The sequence below is a fragment of the Pteronotus mesoamericanus genome, unplaced genomic scaffold, assembly GCF_021234165.1.
Source record: "Pteronotus mesoamericanus isolate MK-2021 breed Mesoamerican mustached bat unplaced genomic scaffold, CSHL_Meso_final contig_1, whole genome shotgun sequence".
NCBI classification, from domain to species: domain Eukaryota; kingdom Metazoa; phylum Chordata; class Mammalia; order Chiroptera; family Mormoopidae; genus Pteronotus; species Pteronotus mesoamericanus.
Window position 1 is genome coordinate 1,686,513 of NW_026554998.1, and position 14,673 is coordinate 1,701,185.

The 14,673-nt window shown below is 57.5% G+C and overlaps 2 protein-coding genes across 3 annotated transcripts in view; both read right to left on the reverse strand.

The window, feature by feature from the left end:
- Positions 1 to 731: 731 nt before the first annotated feature.
- Positions 732 to 3,391, reverse strand: BHLHA15 (basic helix-loop-helix family member a15). Its single transcript, XM_054581276.1, has one exon. The coding sequence runs from the start codon at positions 3,375 to 3,377 to the stop codon at positions 2,814 to 2,816; it is 564 nt and encodes a 187-aa protein (XP_054437251.1). The 5' UTR covers positions 3,378 to 3,391; the 3' UTR covers positions 732 to 2,813.
- A 1,818-nt stretch (positions 3,392 to 5,209) lies between these two features.
- The window catches only part of LMTK2 (lemur tyrosine kinase 2), a 56,043-nt gene continuing 46,579 nt past the window's right edge, over positions 5,210 to 14,673 (reverse strand). For both annotated transcript variants that reach the window (XM_054568878.1, XM_054568821.1), the window contains exons 12-14: positions 10,158 to 10,290; positions 9,677 to 9,922; positions 5,210 to 8,734 (exon numbers count right to left, since the gene is read on the reverse strand). In XM_054568878.1, coding sequence (XP_054424853.1) covers positions 8,706 to 8,734; positions 9,677 to 9,922; positions 10,158 to 10,290 — 408 coding nt within the window. In that variant the 3' untranslated portion in view covers positions 5,210 to 8,705. The remainder of the gene's footprint in view (positions 8,735 to 9,676; positions 9,923 to 10,157; positions 10,291 to 14,673) is intronic.

The window sequence follows — 14,673 nt, forward strand, 5'->3', positions numbered from 1 at the left end:
TGCCTTGGGGTGCCCTCGCGAGGAGCATTTGAGGCGGCCCGCAGCCTGCGTTTGCAGGCCGGACCAGGGGACCGGAGGCCGGGCACAGGCCCGGCCGGACGTTGTGACGCAGCCCGTCTCCGCCCGTCTACCTGTTTACATCCCTCCCTCAGGGCTTCCGCGCGCGCGCGCTCCGGGCCTGCTCAGCACCCACCTGTCCTTCTGCTAAGTGACCGCAGCTGGTCTCACAAGCACCAGCTGTTTCCCTGCTCAGCATCCCTGAACCATCCCGATGCCCCGGTTGCTTTATTCAATAAAAACTTACACCGGAGTGTAAATCTCGAGCCTTCTTCCCCCTCTATTATGATTAAGAGGCACAGTCTCTGATGCAGGCGTGCATGGGGCAGACGGAGCGATTGCCTTGGAATCCTTTATTTTCATTTTGTGACAGCATTGATTTCATGAGTACTTTGAAGGGGCCATTAGGAAAAATGAAAGGCAAATCTGGGTCATTTAAGAAACATTTTCACCACAATTACACCCAGGGCACCGGCTGTTCAGTCCCGGGGGGGTTTTCCCAGACAGAAAAGTCGCAGTTCTGGTTTCTCTGCTCCTAGATGGGAGCTTGCCCGGAGGGCTGGTCTGCAGGCATGGCCGAGGCTGGGGGGGGGGGGGGGGGGCGGGCGACCAGAGCTGGTCTGTGAGGGTCTCTGACGTTAGGACTCTTCAGAGGACCTAAGAGTCCGGCTGGGCGTGGGGTCGACGCGGAGGGTCGAGGGGGCAGACAGCAGCGGCAGACCTTACCTGCCTGTCACCAGACCTGTCTCCTCACTCCGCCCACATTCAGCCCCCCGAAAGTGAGACTGAGACCTTTAAGGATCCTTGGCGAGGCGGGCACAGGGCACGCGGACGGCCTCCAGCCTCCAGCGGAGAAGGACTGGGCATCTGGGCCCGGGCACCCTCAGGGGGCAGAGGAGGCGCAGGTACAAGACTGGGACAGAGGGGGAGAGAGCCCCCAGGGCTGTCACCCCGCAAGGGGGCGACCCCGCGCCCTCCTGCCGCTCCGTCACTGGGCGCCGGCTCCTGGACAGAGAGCCTCCGCGGGGCGCCTGCGCCCGCCCCGTGCTTTCGGTTCAGCAAGTCCAGGGGCGCGCCGAGCGCCGCTCCGGCCTTGGCCCAGCCACCACAAGAGCCGCCGGGTCCGCAGGCCTCGCCTTTTTGTGTCCAGCCAGCAGGCCCCCCCACAGCGGGGGTCGCACGGACCCCGTCTGTCCCGAGCTCAGGGTTGCCTTGGCCTTGGCTCCTGTCGGTGGACTGTCCTGGCCGTCACCGCAGGGCCCTTCCAGAGCAGCCATGCCCGCCGGGGCAGTCCAGGGGCACCTGGGGCTCCCGCCGGCCCCGCGCTGAAGGACAGGCCTCCTTGGGCCACCTTCCAGAGGGGCCGGGGAGGGCCCAGCCAGCACCTGACCGGGTAAGTTAGAACAGAGGTGGCAAATGGCTGTTCCGAAGGGTGCCACCTGCTGTCCTTAAAGCTGCCAGGGCTGACGCACAGCCCGGAAACTCATTAAATGGCTGCGCCGGGTCAACCAGGGATGGGACAGCGAGGCCACGCATCAGGGACAAGCCCTCGGCTGTGACATTCCTGGACCAGCCCACCCCCGACCCACAATGCCCCCGGAGGGCGTACGGGGCAGCTCTGGGCACAGGGGACCCCACCCCCATGTGCCAGGCTGGCCCTGCCCTCGCCACAGCCCCGGTCACTGTGGTTCCTGCCTGAGGCTGCCAAGGGCCTTGTGCCCTCCCCACATGGGCTGTAAGCAGAAGGACAAGGGAGGGGAGATGCCAGCCAGTTGGGAGCAAAGTCGCCAAGCCTGTCGACGCCAATGGGGCAGGAACACCACAGAAGGAAGCCCGGTCCAAGCCCGCGGACACCTGCCAACGTGCCAGTCCAGCCCCGGTGGAGCACACCGCGGGGGGGAGGGGGCTCTGCCGCCCAGGCTCCTCCCTGTAGGGGGCCCCACGGGGCCCCCAACCCCAACCAGGGCCCAATGACACTCTAAAGTGCTGTCAGACCGCCCAGTCGGTGACAACGATGACAATGAGCAGCCAACCTGGGAGGGACGCAAGGGAGGCCTGGGGAGGGACCTTCCCCGGGGCCGGAGCCGAGCCCAGCCGCTCGGGGAGCCAGGGCCCAGCAGCCCCGCTCCCCGTCCTGCCTCCAGCGCCCTCGGCACCAGGCCACAGGCCCCCTGGCCCGGCTCAGTCCCTCCGCAGTCAGGAGCCCCCTGCACAGGAGGAGGCAGGAGAACACCCCAGCCCCTCCAGGACCGCTGAAGCCCCCTTCAGGATCAACTTGAGGTCATCTGGTTAGGGTTCCACCTGACAGCGAGGTGCTGTCTCGGCGTGGCCCCACTCCCCGAGTGGCCATGGGCTTTGCTCTGTGCCTCCATGTAGCCTGAAGGAGGAGGCTCTGCTGCAGGTTCGGGGAGGTCCCTTTCCAGGCCTGGGCCTCAGGAGTAACAGGGGAGACTTACCGAGGACACCTCTTCCTGGAACGTCCCCTGCCTCCAGGGGGAGCCAGGAGTGAAGAGAGTTTAGTTATAAAGGCCTGTCAGCTCTTGCCTAGTCAAGTGAAAGAAAGCAGGTCCCGGGACCTACGCGAAGGTTTGGGCTTTGTGCCACGCAGGGCCGTGGCCTCGGCCAGGTCTTGTCCCTTGGGAGCCAGGACGTGTTCCAGAAAGGCAGCTGAGTGTTCAGGGAAAATGAAGCCGCTGGGGCCGTGTCCATGTGGCGTGTCACCACCAGTCGGGCTCTTGGTGGGGCCGGGGCAGGTGCTAAGAGCCCTCCCGGAAGCTGTGGATCTGGGTGGAGTACTTCTGCAGGTGGCCCTCGGGCTGGGACTCGGTGGCGCCCAACGTGCCCCCGGCCGCCTGCTGCTGCTGGTAGTGCTGGTAGAGCTTCGGGCCTGGCCCCTCCAGGCCCGGGAGGCGACCGCTGGACATGGTCAGGATGGTGGCCGTCAGCGACTTGATGTAGTTCTTGGCCAGCGTGAGGGTCTCGATCTTGGAGAGCTTCTTGTCGGCGCGCACGTGGGGGATGACCTCGCGCAGCGCCTGGAAGGCGTTGTTCAGCGTGTGCATGCGCTGCCGCTCCCGCTCGTTGCTCTCCAGCCGCCGCTGGATGCTGCTCTCCCGCCGGGCCGCAGGCCCCGAGGGCCCCTGCCGCCGGCGCCCGCCCTCGGCCCGCACCCCCTGCATCCGCGCTGTCCTGCTCCGCAGGCCCTTGGCCGGCTGGGCCGCGGAGCCAGGCTGGGGCCTCTCAGGGGTCTGATCCCCTGAGGTGACCTCTGTGTTTTGTGGAGGCACCCGGCGCCTGGGGGGCCGGTTCTTGGTCTTCATGGTTCCAGACAGGTTATCCCTGGGGGTGAAGGCTCTGGGTGGGGGGGGCCTTTGGAGCTGAAATCCAGAACACAGGCCACCCTGTGGTCACTCGGCAGGCCAGTGGACACTCAGAACAGCCAGTAGACACTCAGGGCAGCTACCTGCGGCAGCCTCCTCGCTGCCCAATCGCAGATGACTGCCTGATACACACTGAGTGACCCCAGGGTCCGTCTCATTGACAGAGCCCCGAGCTGACCGCCCCACACCCCCACGCCCCTGCCTGGTCTCACGCTGTCCGCTCAGGTCTGTCCCTGACCTGGTGAGCCCCTCGGCCCCTGAGTGAGACATCCTGACCCCTGGACTTTTCTCTGGCCCCATGCTGCTCACTGCCACCCCCCCCCCACCCGGGCTCCTGAGCTTAGGTGGCCTTTGTCACTTTGCTCGGGCCACCCAGAGATGCAGCGCCATCCTAGCTCAGGACAGCCCTCTGCCTCCTCTCTGCCCAGATGGACTGGCACCGATTCCGGCCACCACATCACCTGAAGGGACGACATGGGAGCCGGAACTGCTGTGGACCTGGCTGAGCAGAGGTGGACAGTGGCCGGAGCCTGCAGTGGCCCCCCAGGCTAACCTGTGGGTGGCCCCATTCAGTTTCCCCCAGATCCCCGGGGCGTCTCCCTGCGGCCCCCGCCACCCACGACCCCTACCCCTGTACCTGGGTATCTGCGGCCGCACTCGCTAGGGCTGCCCACGGGGGACAAGGACACGTTGCTTTAGCTGCCCCAGGCGGGGCCGCCGCCACATGTAAATGATCCGCGGGGCGGGGCCTGGGCGGTGGTGGCCGAGGGGGCGGGGCGCACCTGCGCCGGCTGCGCTCGCGCTCCCACGGCGGAGCCCGGCGGCGGCTCGGGGCGGAGGCCTCGGCGCGATCCCGCCGGCCCGAGGGGAAGCCCCGGGACGCACCTGGACGCCGTCCCTGACCTTGGGGTTCAGGCTCGGAGCACGAGGAGAATTAGCGGAAAAACCGTTTTGTAGTAACGCTCGTTTCTTCAACGAGCAGCGGTCACGTCCCCGAAGGCAGCGCCGGGGCCCTGGGACCGCCGCCCGCCGCCGGCGCGGGAGCGAGGGGCGGTGCCAGGCCCCGCGTGCGAATCCGGGGCAGCTAGTTCCACCCGGCCGTGCCGTCCACGTCTATTTAATCGCACCCTTACCCTGCCTTAGTTTCCTCCCCGCTTACAGGTGTCGTAAAGGGGGTTACGAGGCCTGGGCTCGAGGGTTCTGTGGGCTGGGGGGACGCCCGGGAGCGAGAACGCACCGAGCCCCGCGACCGGGCTCCCGCGCGCTGCGCCCCGCCCCGCCCCGCAGCTCCGCAGCCCGCGCTGGGGCCGGGAGCGCCGGCCCCGATGAGAGCCTGTTCGGCTCGCGGCAGCTGGAGCTGGGACCGGGGCGGGGGCGGGGGCGGGGGCGGGGGGCGCGGAGGGCGGCCAGGCCAGCGCGATGCGGGGACGAGGGCCACTCAGAGCAGAGACAGGCTTCCTCTGAGCTGGTTCGCCGCTCGGCGTAGAGCTCATTTGATGCTGGGCCTCAGGAACCAAAATGCTTCTGAAACCCCCCACGTGCAGAGGCCTCGGCTCACAGGTGCACTGGGCCTCACCGGCCCGCAGGCAGGTCAGGCTTCCCGGGGTTCGCTGGCAGCCGCGGCAGGAGAAGCCCAGGGCGCGCCAGGCCACCCGCCCTGGGCCTCAGGGTGGAAAACACGGAAGAAACGCAGCTACAGAGTTTATAAATATATAACTATATTTATTTTGAATATTAAATAGTTTTTAAATTACAAGCAATTTATTGAATCACACTATGCATCAATATACAGTAAAAATCTTACAATTTAAAAATGTACACAATTTAAACTGAAAGTTCATGAATGTCACATTGCCATGAATACAACTCTTACAACTGTGTTAAAGTACAGCAGGGAAACCTCGCAGCTGTGCCCGCCCCTGCGGCGCTCGGCTGCGGGTGAAATTAAACAGTGGGTCCGCAGGCCCAGCTGAGGCCGGTGGAGCCCGAACTGAGCCGTGTTCAAGCCATCCAAACAACAGGCTGTCGGTAGTTCAATACTGTCAACGCATTCGGAAGAACTTACTTATATACCAAAGAGAATCTTCTTTGTTCCGAAAGCTAGAGCCGACCCCGTCACACCCTGGGAATAGTTTTTGAGATTTAGATCTGAAGTAACTCCATACAGCCATTCTTACTTTAAGGCTACTTTTCATAAGGCTGTATGTCCCGGGTTGGCCTCTGAAACTGAAGCCCAACCTTCGGAGCCTACCTACCTCGGGGGTCCCTTACGGAGCTGTCAGGTGACCAGCTGCGTCAGGTAGACCAGGAGCTGCCTCCCTCCCAGCTGGGCCCTCAGGACAAACAGGCAGCAAGTCACTCACCCTACAACCACCCTCTGGAAAATAATACTAAAAGGAAGAGGCTTTAGAGGCGTTTTATGGCAGCAAGACAGTCTTGTCTTAGAGAAACCCATTTCTATAGGGACCATCGATCACCTGTACATTTAAAAAGAGAACGCAGTCTGCTTTCAATTCAGCTTTGTTGAGCTTCTTCACCCTTAAGACCAACGGCTCCGGCCCCAGGCCCCAGGCCACGCTGCAGAAGGATCTGGGAAGCACTCTTTTTACTTTTCTGACTTGCAACAAAAATTAGCATCTAGCTAGGAAGGAAATGCAGGTCACATTATTTTTATTATAGGATCTAAAATACGTACACTCCACCAAAGGAGGACTAATTAAAACCTGATTGGAGATTCCACGGGAGGCCTGGAAATGTCACCGCGGGCCAGGTGTTCCACACCCCGCCCACTGCACCTAGAGAACCCACGGACCGCCTGCTTCGCTGCACGACTTACTAGGGGAATACGGCTTGGAAACCCACTACTGGATACCGACTGAGCCAAAAAGTGAAACAAAGCACATGCTGACATTTCAAAAATGGGCTGAAAATTTTAATGTACATAATTCACTTCTTGTGTATTGCTTGAGATTTCAAAAGAACATGTTCACTTACGTGTTTATTATAAATATAAATTCTCCCTGACCATGCAACCCCACGATGAGATTCGCCACTCCAGCCCACCCCCCAGCTCAAGGTACAAAATGCTTTTTTTGGCAATTAGTTATGAGAGTGACACAGACTTAAAATAAATTAAAATGGGAATTATGTTGTTAAAATCTCCTTGATCATAGTGAAAAATGGACAATCCCGAAGTATCAGATCTAGCCTGCGCTGACTGTATTAAGACTGTATGTTCTATGGATCTGCTTGATTCTAGTCATTACACCTGAAACCCTTAAACCTATACTTTTAAAAAAGACTAGTATAATGGTCTCATTTCCTCTCTAAACCAAGCTGGTAGTTAGATGTAAAAATTCAGAAAGCTCAGGAAGTCACCACAGTAAGAAATTCAGAGTTTGGCAATTTTGGCAAAACCACCTTCTCACGCCCTGGTAACTCCCCGCAGCGCCCAGCGCCGGGCCCAGCGCCCCCACCGCGCTCCGGCTCACAGACACGGCGGGGGGGCCCCCAGGGGGCTCGTTCTCCACTCGGAACTTGTTTTTGCTCTGGAAAGTTATTGCTAGTATAAAAAGTTGGTGGAGTGAACCAGAACTGACACTAAAAGTCAAACTTTACTATGGAAACTCGAGCCAGTGTCCGCATTTGCGCCTCGCCCCAAGACCCAGCTCCTGTGGCCTCCGTCGCAGCAGCACCAGAACAGCGGGGAGGGGCGCGCACCAGGGCCGCAGGCCTGGCCTCCCTCCGCAGGGCGCCGCCACGCTGCTCTAGCCCCGGGAACGTCCCTCGTCAAAGCACAATTCAAGGACTGAAGAACGAGGTCGCCAACGTTGCGGGACTGCCCTGGACACGCTCGGCCCCTTTCCACACAAGGGGAGAACCTGGAGCTCCGTGCAGAGGGAGGGCCAGTGCGCTGCACCCAGGGCGAGTGTGGGTGCGCGGCCCTGCGGGGCTGCCCAGGTTCCCACCAGGAGGATGTGCCGGCAGCGGGGGCTCTGCGGCTGCCCCTTGTCCCTCCTCACAGCTGCAGGATGCCGTGTGTCCCCCAGGCCGCGGAAACCAGCCAGGTGGCATGACTCGGACTGGTTCTGAGGGGAAGGTCCAGCTCGCAGTGGTTACAGGCTCAACCCCGTAGGCCGAGCTGTACACACAGAACCCATCAACCGCCCTGTGGAGCCCGAGCCCTCTGTGGAGCAGGAGTTCCAAGGATGCTGAAGCCACCACAGTCTGCGCTTCCAAAACCAAGCAGCAGGGGTCAGCGGACGGCGGCGCTGGCTCAGAGGGGAAGCGCCCCTGGGGCCCCACGCCACTGCCGGGGAGGGGCGGGGGCTGCACAGCCCACCTGGCGCTGAGCTCTGGGGTGTATCGCCTGTCGACTTTTACCAAGAGAGTTTTAAAAAATTGGGGCATGGGGTGGGAGAGCTACCCGGGGACGCGGCAGGGCCCTGGCTCCTCTGAGAAGCCTTCCCGCCGCGGGGAGGCCGCCTCCCGGAGAAGAGACAGCGCGGGCTCAGTCTACCGGCAGCAGGGCATCTGGCGGGACTCATCAAAAATATTTCCTATGAGGACGTGAAACACTAACATTCGGAATCATTTATCGTTTACGAAAGAGTACCATATGTACAATTCCAACAATTCTAAGGACTGCATACACTCAAAATATTTAAGCTTTACAAGTACCATGCAAACAAACTATAAAACAGAAAAAAAAAAATCAAACTAGTGGGTAGCACCAGCTTGACCTGCCTTATTTTCCTTGAATAATTTAAGATTCTGTACAATATCAAGGACTCTTAAAACATTTTTCCACAGTGCAATTACAGAAAGCAGTTAGTGATTTCTTTAAAAATAATAAATATGGCTCGCTGGTGCCAAGTCCCACCACGTGTCCTCTGGGCCCCCGCGCACTGAGGGGCCGCACAGGTCCGGACACAGAGGGCGCCCGCACGGAGGCCCGAGGCCACCAGGAGCCCCCAGTACCCCCCGCAGCCGAGCAGGGCCAGCCCTCCCCAAGGACGCCCAGAGCCCGCGTGTCTTCAGTGGGCAAGAGCGGCCACCAGGGCAGCAAACGCGCTGGACGGGACCACGCCTCCAGAGATGGGCTTCCTGCGTGGGCCCCGGGCACGGAGCCCGGCACCCTCTCCGACTCCCAAGTCTTCGTCCCTGTCCTGTCTCAGCAGATGTCCCGTGGGTGGCGTCGCCTGCTGGCGGAGCGGGACTGCAGCCCTGCAGAAGCGGCCTGGGACCCGAGGGCGCATCGGCATCCATCTAATCTTTTTCTCCATCTTCACTGCTTCCTATTTAGAAGAGAGCAAGCAAAGCTGGGTTTAAAAATGATCATCACAGATAAAAACAGTCTGGTTCGCATCTGATCTGTGCTGCAGGAAAAGGAAGTGAAGCTGCAAGTGGGGACACCCGCCACCTGCCGGGCCCCGGGTGTTCTTCCCGGGGTCAGCCTTTGCCAGACTCGCAAACACATCTGTTCAGCTCCCAGGCTGGGTCAACGTCCAGACTTAGGGCCCGGGAGAAAGTCAGCCCTACCTGGCACACGTCGGCCCCTCCGACAGCGCGGCAGGTCGCGGGCACTATCTAATCGGCACAATTAAGCACAGCACAAACACAAACAAAAGCTCTTTACATTTCCTAGTTATTATTTGATCTGCAAACTTCAAATAAAAAAATGTACCTATTAACATTTATCTTCCAATCTAGTTATGGAGAAAAAAGGGTCCATATGTTCAGATAATACCACTTCAAATGTGCCCTACCCGTGACTTCGCCCAGACCTTCTGGTATCGCATGAAGACCAAGGCTTAATGGCAAAATCAACAGTCCCGGGAAAAACCAGGGCCCGTCTGGGCTCAGCCCCAAAACCAGGGCCTGGTGTTCTCAAGAGCACCAGCTTCGTGAGGAACTGCTCCTCCAGGGGAGAAGGAACTGGAGGCGGAGCGGTGGCCAGCAGAACGCGGAAAAAGGGGCAAGAAAAGGCGGCCCCCACACTGGGACAAGCCCTGCCTCTGCCCAGGCCACCCCGCCCCGCAGGGGCCGAGCGGGGGCACCTGCTGGTGGTGGCACCAAGCTCGCGGAGCGCCCGTGGCCCTGAGAGCGCACTGTCGAGACGGTGAGAGCTTTACGAAGAATTTGTTACCGTCTCCCCGCCCAGGAGCGCACCGGACTGACAGGCATTCAAGTTCAGAGGGACAGTCTCCAGGCCGCACCCCGGCCCCGCGCACCCTCACCTCCTGGCTCGATGTCCGAGTCGGTCAGGTGCGTGAGGGAGAAGCTGGCGATGCTGGCGGGGGAGATGGAGAACCTGGAGTACGGCACCGCGTGGGGCCAGCTCTGCTCTGCGCTCCGCGGCGGCGGCGGCGGCGGCGAGAAGTACTTTGATGTCTGCACCGCAGACTTGGAACTAAGAAGGTTACTCGCTGTCTTTGACATGAAAGGGTCTGAGGAGAAGTCGTCATCCCATTCAAAGCCTCCGCCTGCAAGCACAAAACGAGACAGCGTTCTCCTTTGGTCGTCTCATGACGGAAAACAGAGCAAACACACAGACGCGCTCTGCAGGTCAGCAAACATGGGCCCGGCCCAGCAGATGGCAGAGCTGCCCCGTGTCACGGGGGCCATTTAAGCAACATCTGACATTATCTTCAAAAAGTTTACACGATTCACAATGTGCTCTTTTTAGTTTCTTTAAAGCTCGACTGTGAAGTGAACTACCTTCTTCGTCGGTTGAACTTTCGGAGTTTATGCACCTGCTCAGGTAGGGGGAACCTGGCGACGGTGCGGGGCTGCTCCGCTCCGGGCCACGCGCTTCCGCTCCACAGTGTCCCAGCTCTTTGGTTGGGGTCTCCTGAAAAGCCAAGCAGAAAGCCCGTCAGCGAATGCCAGCTCCCTGACGCCCGCCGGTGAATGCGTCCAGCCACAGTGCGTCGGCTGGACAGGCTGGGAGTTGCTCCTCAGAGCGGGCGGGTCCCGGACCCAGGAGGTGGGAGAGGAACACACAGTCGTGTCTCTCACTGGACGCAGCCCGAAAGCCCGGGCAGGTGCATGGAGCAGCTCCCGGAGCCTGAGAAGTGAACAGTAGCAAGCAGGCCAGCTGGGGAAGGAGGCCAGGATTCAAGGACACCAAACCGGCAGGGAATCGGACCTCCCACCATAGCTGCGGGCCTGGACTCCTGAACCTGTCTTGCGCACGTGCCACCCACTGGCCAGGCCGGACCTTGGGGCAGCGGTCCCCCAACAGCTCAGCCCTCAAAGCTTCACTGCGTCCTTCTGGGTCGGATCTGCTGCCGGGCACGGCGTGGAGGCAAGCCGGGGGGCGCGGAGACAACTCCCTGGGACCGCTTTTCTGAGCTCCTCGCCCTCCGTGCTGTCCCTGGTATTTTCTGATGTCTTGGGCCTTCCCTTTTTGGTCCTCCAGCCAGAAAGCTGGGACGTGCATCGCCCCACCACACTGCACCCCTTCCGCAGCTGTGCAGCGGGAGCACAGAGAGAGAAGCAAGCACCTGAGGGGTCTGGCCGGCAGCTCGGCTGGAGTGTCAACCCCATACGCCAAGGCTGTGGCACCCCCAGCCAGGGCACATGCAGACAGCGGCCAATGAATGCGTAACTGAGTGTGACAACAAACTGATGTTTCTCTTTCTCTAAAAATTAAAAAAAAAAAAAAAAAAAGCATGAGGTGTTCTCACTCTTTCTTGGGGTCACAGACCCTCCAGCCAGAGAACATTCGCTCCCCTCACGAGCAAAGGCACCTGTCCTCTCTGCTGCTGCGACCCCGGGACTGCTTGGGGCTGGGAGCAGAGCAAAGGGGCAAAGGAGTTTCCCCCTCGCTCTAGGGTTCAGGAGCCCCTCCTACAGCTTCTAGTACCAGCACCAAGAGCCTCCGGAACTCCCCACCCGCCCCAGTGCCCGCTCTGCATTCTGGGCTATGCTGAGCTCACACTGTACAACAGAGACTTTGAAAGGGGGACCCCCAGCCCCCAGAAGGCTTGAAAATGAATACATTGATAAGTAATCTATGGGTCAAAGAGGAAGCCTCGAGGAAAACTAGAAAATATTTTGAAGTGAATGAATATACAATATTAAAATGTGTGGGATTCAGCTAAAGTCGTGCACAAAGGGAAATTTATAGCAACCGCTAATACTAGAAAGAAGAAAGGTCTTAAATCCTAAGCACCTTCCTTAAGAGTCCAGGAAAAGAAGAGCAAAATAAATCTAAAGCAAGTGGAAGCAAAGAAATGATAAAGCAGAAATCAATGAAACTGAAAAGAAGATTATAAAGAAAAAACACTCCTGAAACCAAAAGCAATTCTTCAAAGAGATCGGCAAATCCCCACATCTTTTCAGCAACAGGAGAAAGTGCTCCCCAGCTCAGTTTATGAGGCCGGCCTCGCCGGGACACCGAAGCCAAGGCACTGCCCCAGCAGCAACAACGAAAACCCCTCTCGGCCAGAGGAGCACGCGGACACCCCCTGCAACGCCAGCCCAGTGTCCCCCTCGGACACAGACCCAAAAGCCCTCAACAACATACCCGCAAGCCGAGTCCAGCGACACGGAACAGGAATGAGCTCCACAGCCCGGCGGGCTTTATTCCAGGAAGGCAATTCAATACTTGATAATCAATATAATCTACCACATTAACATAGTAACAGAAGGACCACCTGATGTATAAAATACATTTGACAAAACTCAATATCCATTTAGGATAAAAACTCCCTCAAATTAAGATGAGAAGAGAACCTTCTGAACTTGATAAACAGCATCTACAAAAAACCTACGTCACACTCAACGGCCGAAGACTGACTGCCTCTCCCCTAAGACCGCGTCCAGGGCCAGGACAGCCACTCCCGTCACTGTGTCTGACAGTGCGCCAGCCGCCCTGGACAGCGCCGCTCGGCGAGAAAAGGGAATTGGAGGCCCACAGACTGGGGAGGAAGAAATAAACCCGTCCCTCTTTGCAGGCAACATGACTGAGTAGAAAACTGTTCAGAAATTTGAAAAATAAAAAACGCAAACAAAAATACCCTTGGGACTAGTAAGTGAGCACTGCAGGGCGCGAGGTCAACACACAAAAATCAACCGCATTTCTATATACTGGCAAGAAACAAATGAAACCCAGAATTTTAAAATTACCTTTCATAATAGCTCCCCCCCAAAATGAAATACTTAGTTAAAATCTAACAAAACAGGAAGAAGATATGTGTCCTGAAAACTACAAAACATGAAGAAGAACTAAACAGATGGAGACCTACTATGCTCATGAACTGGGACTCAACATAGTAACGATGTCTATTCTCCCCACACCAACCTTTAGATTTTATGCAATTCCCATCAAAATCACAGTAGGATTTTTTAAAAACCTACAAATAAACAGGTTCTAAAACTTATATGGAAGATTAAAGGAAATACAAGAGCCAAAACAATTTAAAAAAAAATAAAAATGGCAGGGGAATCATACCCCCGCACCGATTCCAATCAAGACTGTATCACAAGAGTGAGGTGCTGGCAAAGATGCAAATGTACCGATCGGTGGAACAGAACAAAAAGCCCAGAAGGAGACCCATAGAGACGTGGTCATTTCATTTTTGACAAAGGTGCTAAGGCTATTCATGGACAGGGTGGTCTTCTCAGCAGAGGGCACTGGGATAGCTGGACAGATACCCAAATGTAAAACAAGGCACCCCAGCCTAAATCTTACACTAAAATTAACTCCAAATGTGTAATAGATCTAAACGAAAAAAACATAAAACTATGAAAATTTGAGAAAAAATATTTGCAATGTAGGGCTTGGTGAAGAGTGCTTGGCCATGACAAAAGTAGGCTCCATAAAAAAAAAAAAAGAATGATAAATGGGAATCCATCAAGATTTAAACGTTTGCTCTGCGAGAGACAACCTACAGACTGGGAGAGGTATTTCCAAACCATGTCTCTGACAAAGGACTCGTATCCAGAATCTATAAAACATTCTCAAAACCCAAAACACAGAGAATCCAGTTAGAAAATGGGCAAAAGGCGAAAAAGGTCCCTGAGATGACAGACAGGCAGCAAGTGCGCACAGGCGAAGGCGCGCAGCACCACCAGGCGGCCTCCGGGGAAGGCGACTGCAGGACCCGACCACAGGCCGCTGCGCACTTGGCAGAGAAGCTGAAACGGAAGCTGCAGGAGGCGGAGGGGGCGGAGCCTCTCCTGCCTTGCTGGTGGGGGTATAAAACGGCACAACTGTGGTGCGACAGTTATTTTCTTTAAAAAACCATACAACCTAGCAATAACACTCCGGGATGCTCATCTCCCCCCAAAATATGTGTGTCCACACAAAAACCTGTACACAACTGTGCAAAGGAGCTTTATTTGTTACTAGCCCCACAGTGGGACCCCCCCAAACTGTCCCTCAGCGAGGGAACCCCAAAACTACCCGGGCACACCCACACCCTAGAGACGGCTTATGAACACAAAGGAAGGTGCTATCGATCCGTGCAATTTGGATGGATCTCAAAGGAAATACATACGGAAAGAAAAAGCCAGCCTCCAAAGGTTACATGCCAAATCCTTTTGCATGACATTCTTGAAAAGACAAGGCCAGGCTGAAGAGCAGACCCCAGGAGAAACAACGCTGGACAAGAGGCTGCAGCCTCGGTTCCCAGGACCGGCACCCGGGGAGGGCGGGCGGCTTTAAGGAGACAAGGGCCAGGGACTCCCGCGCCTTCTGGAACGTAAAGGGGTCCCACTTAGATGTGTCTGTGACTGAGCTTTACTGACAATCCAGCTAATTCAAGAAGCAAATTCAAGGACTATAGAGACTAGTCAACGACGAGCGTTTTTTAAAGTCTGAATTATCGGCTGACACATTTTTAAAGAAGGCAAAGCCGGAGCCCACCTAGCGGTCGCGGCAGGCCACCTGCTGCACTGCGGGAGGAGGGCAGGAGGGCCTCGCATCCTGCACCGCCCGAGGCACCACGGCCGGTTGGCGCCTCCAGGGCTGCTCGGGAGCCCAACAGCGGCCAGCTGTCAGATTCTAAAAACCTGGTCTGTGAAGAGGGACTAGCTTCAGCAGGGCTCTGCCGGGAGACCAGGAGGAGGGCACGGATATCCTTCCTTAATTTACTGGGCGTTCCCTGTGCAAACTACATTTCTGCATATTCTTGGAATTGCAGTGGCAACCAACTGCAACTTTCTTCCTCCTTTTTTGGGGGGTAGTCAAGAGCAATTCGTGGCCTCAAAACGAGAATGAGGAAAA

Bases quoted from the DNA above. Each gene is read 5' to 3' on its own strand.
- BHLHA15 (XM_054581276.1), bottom strand. From the start codon at position 3,377: ATGAAGACCAAGAACCGGCCCCCCAGGCGCCGGGTGCCTCCACAAAAC.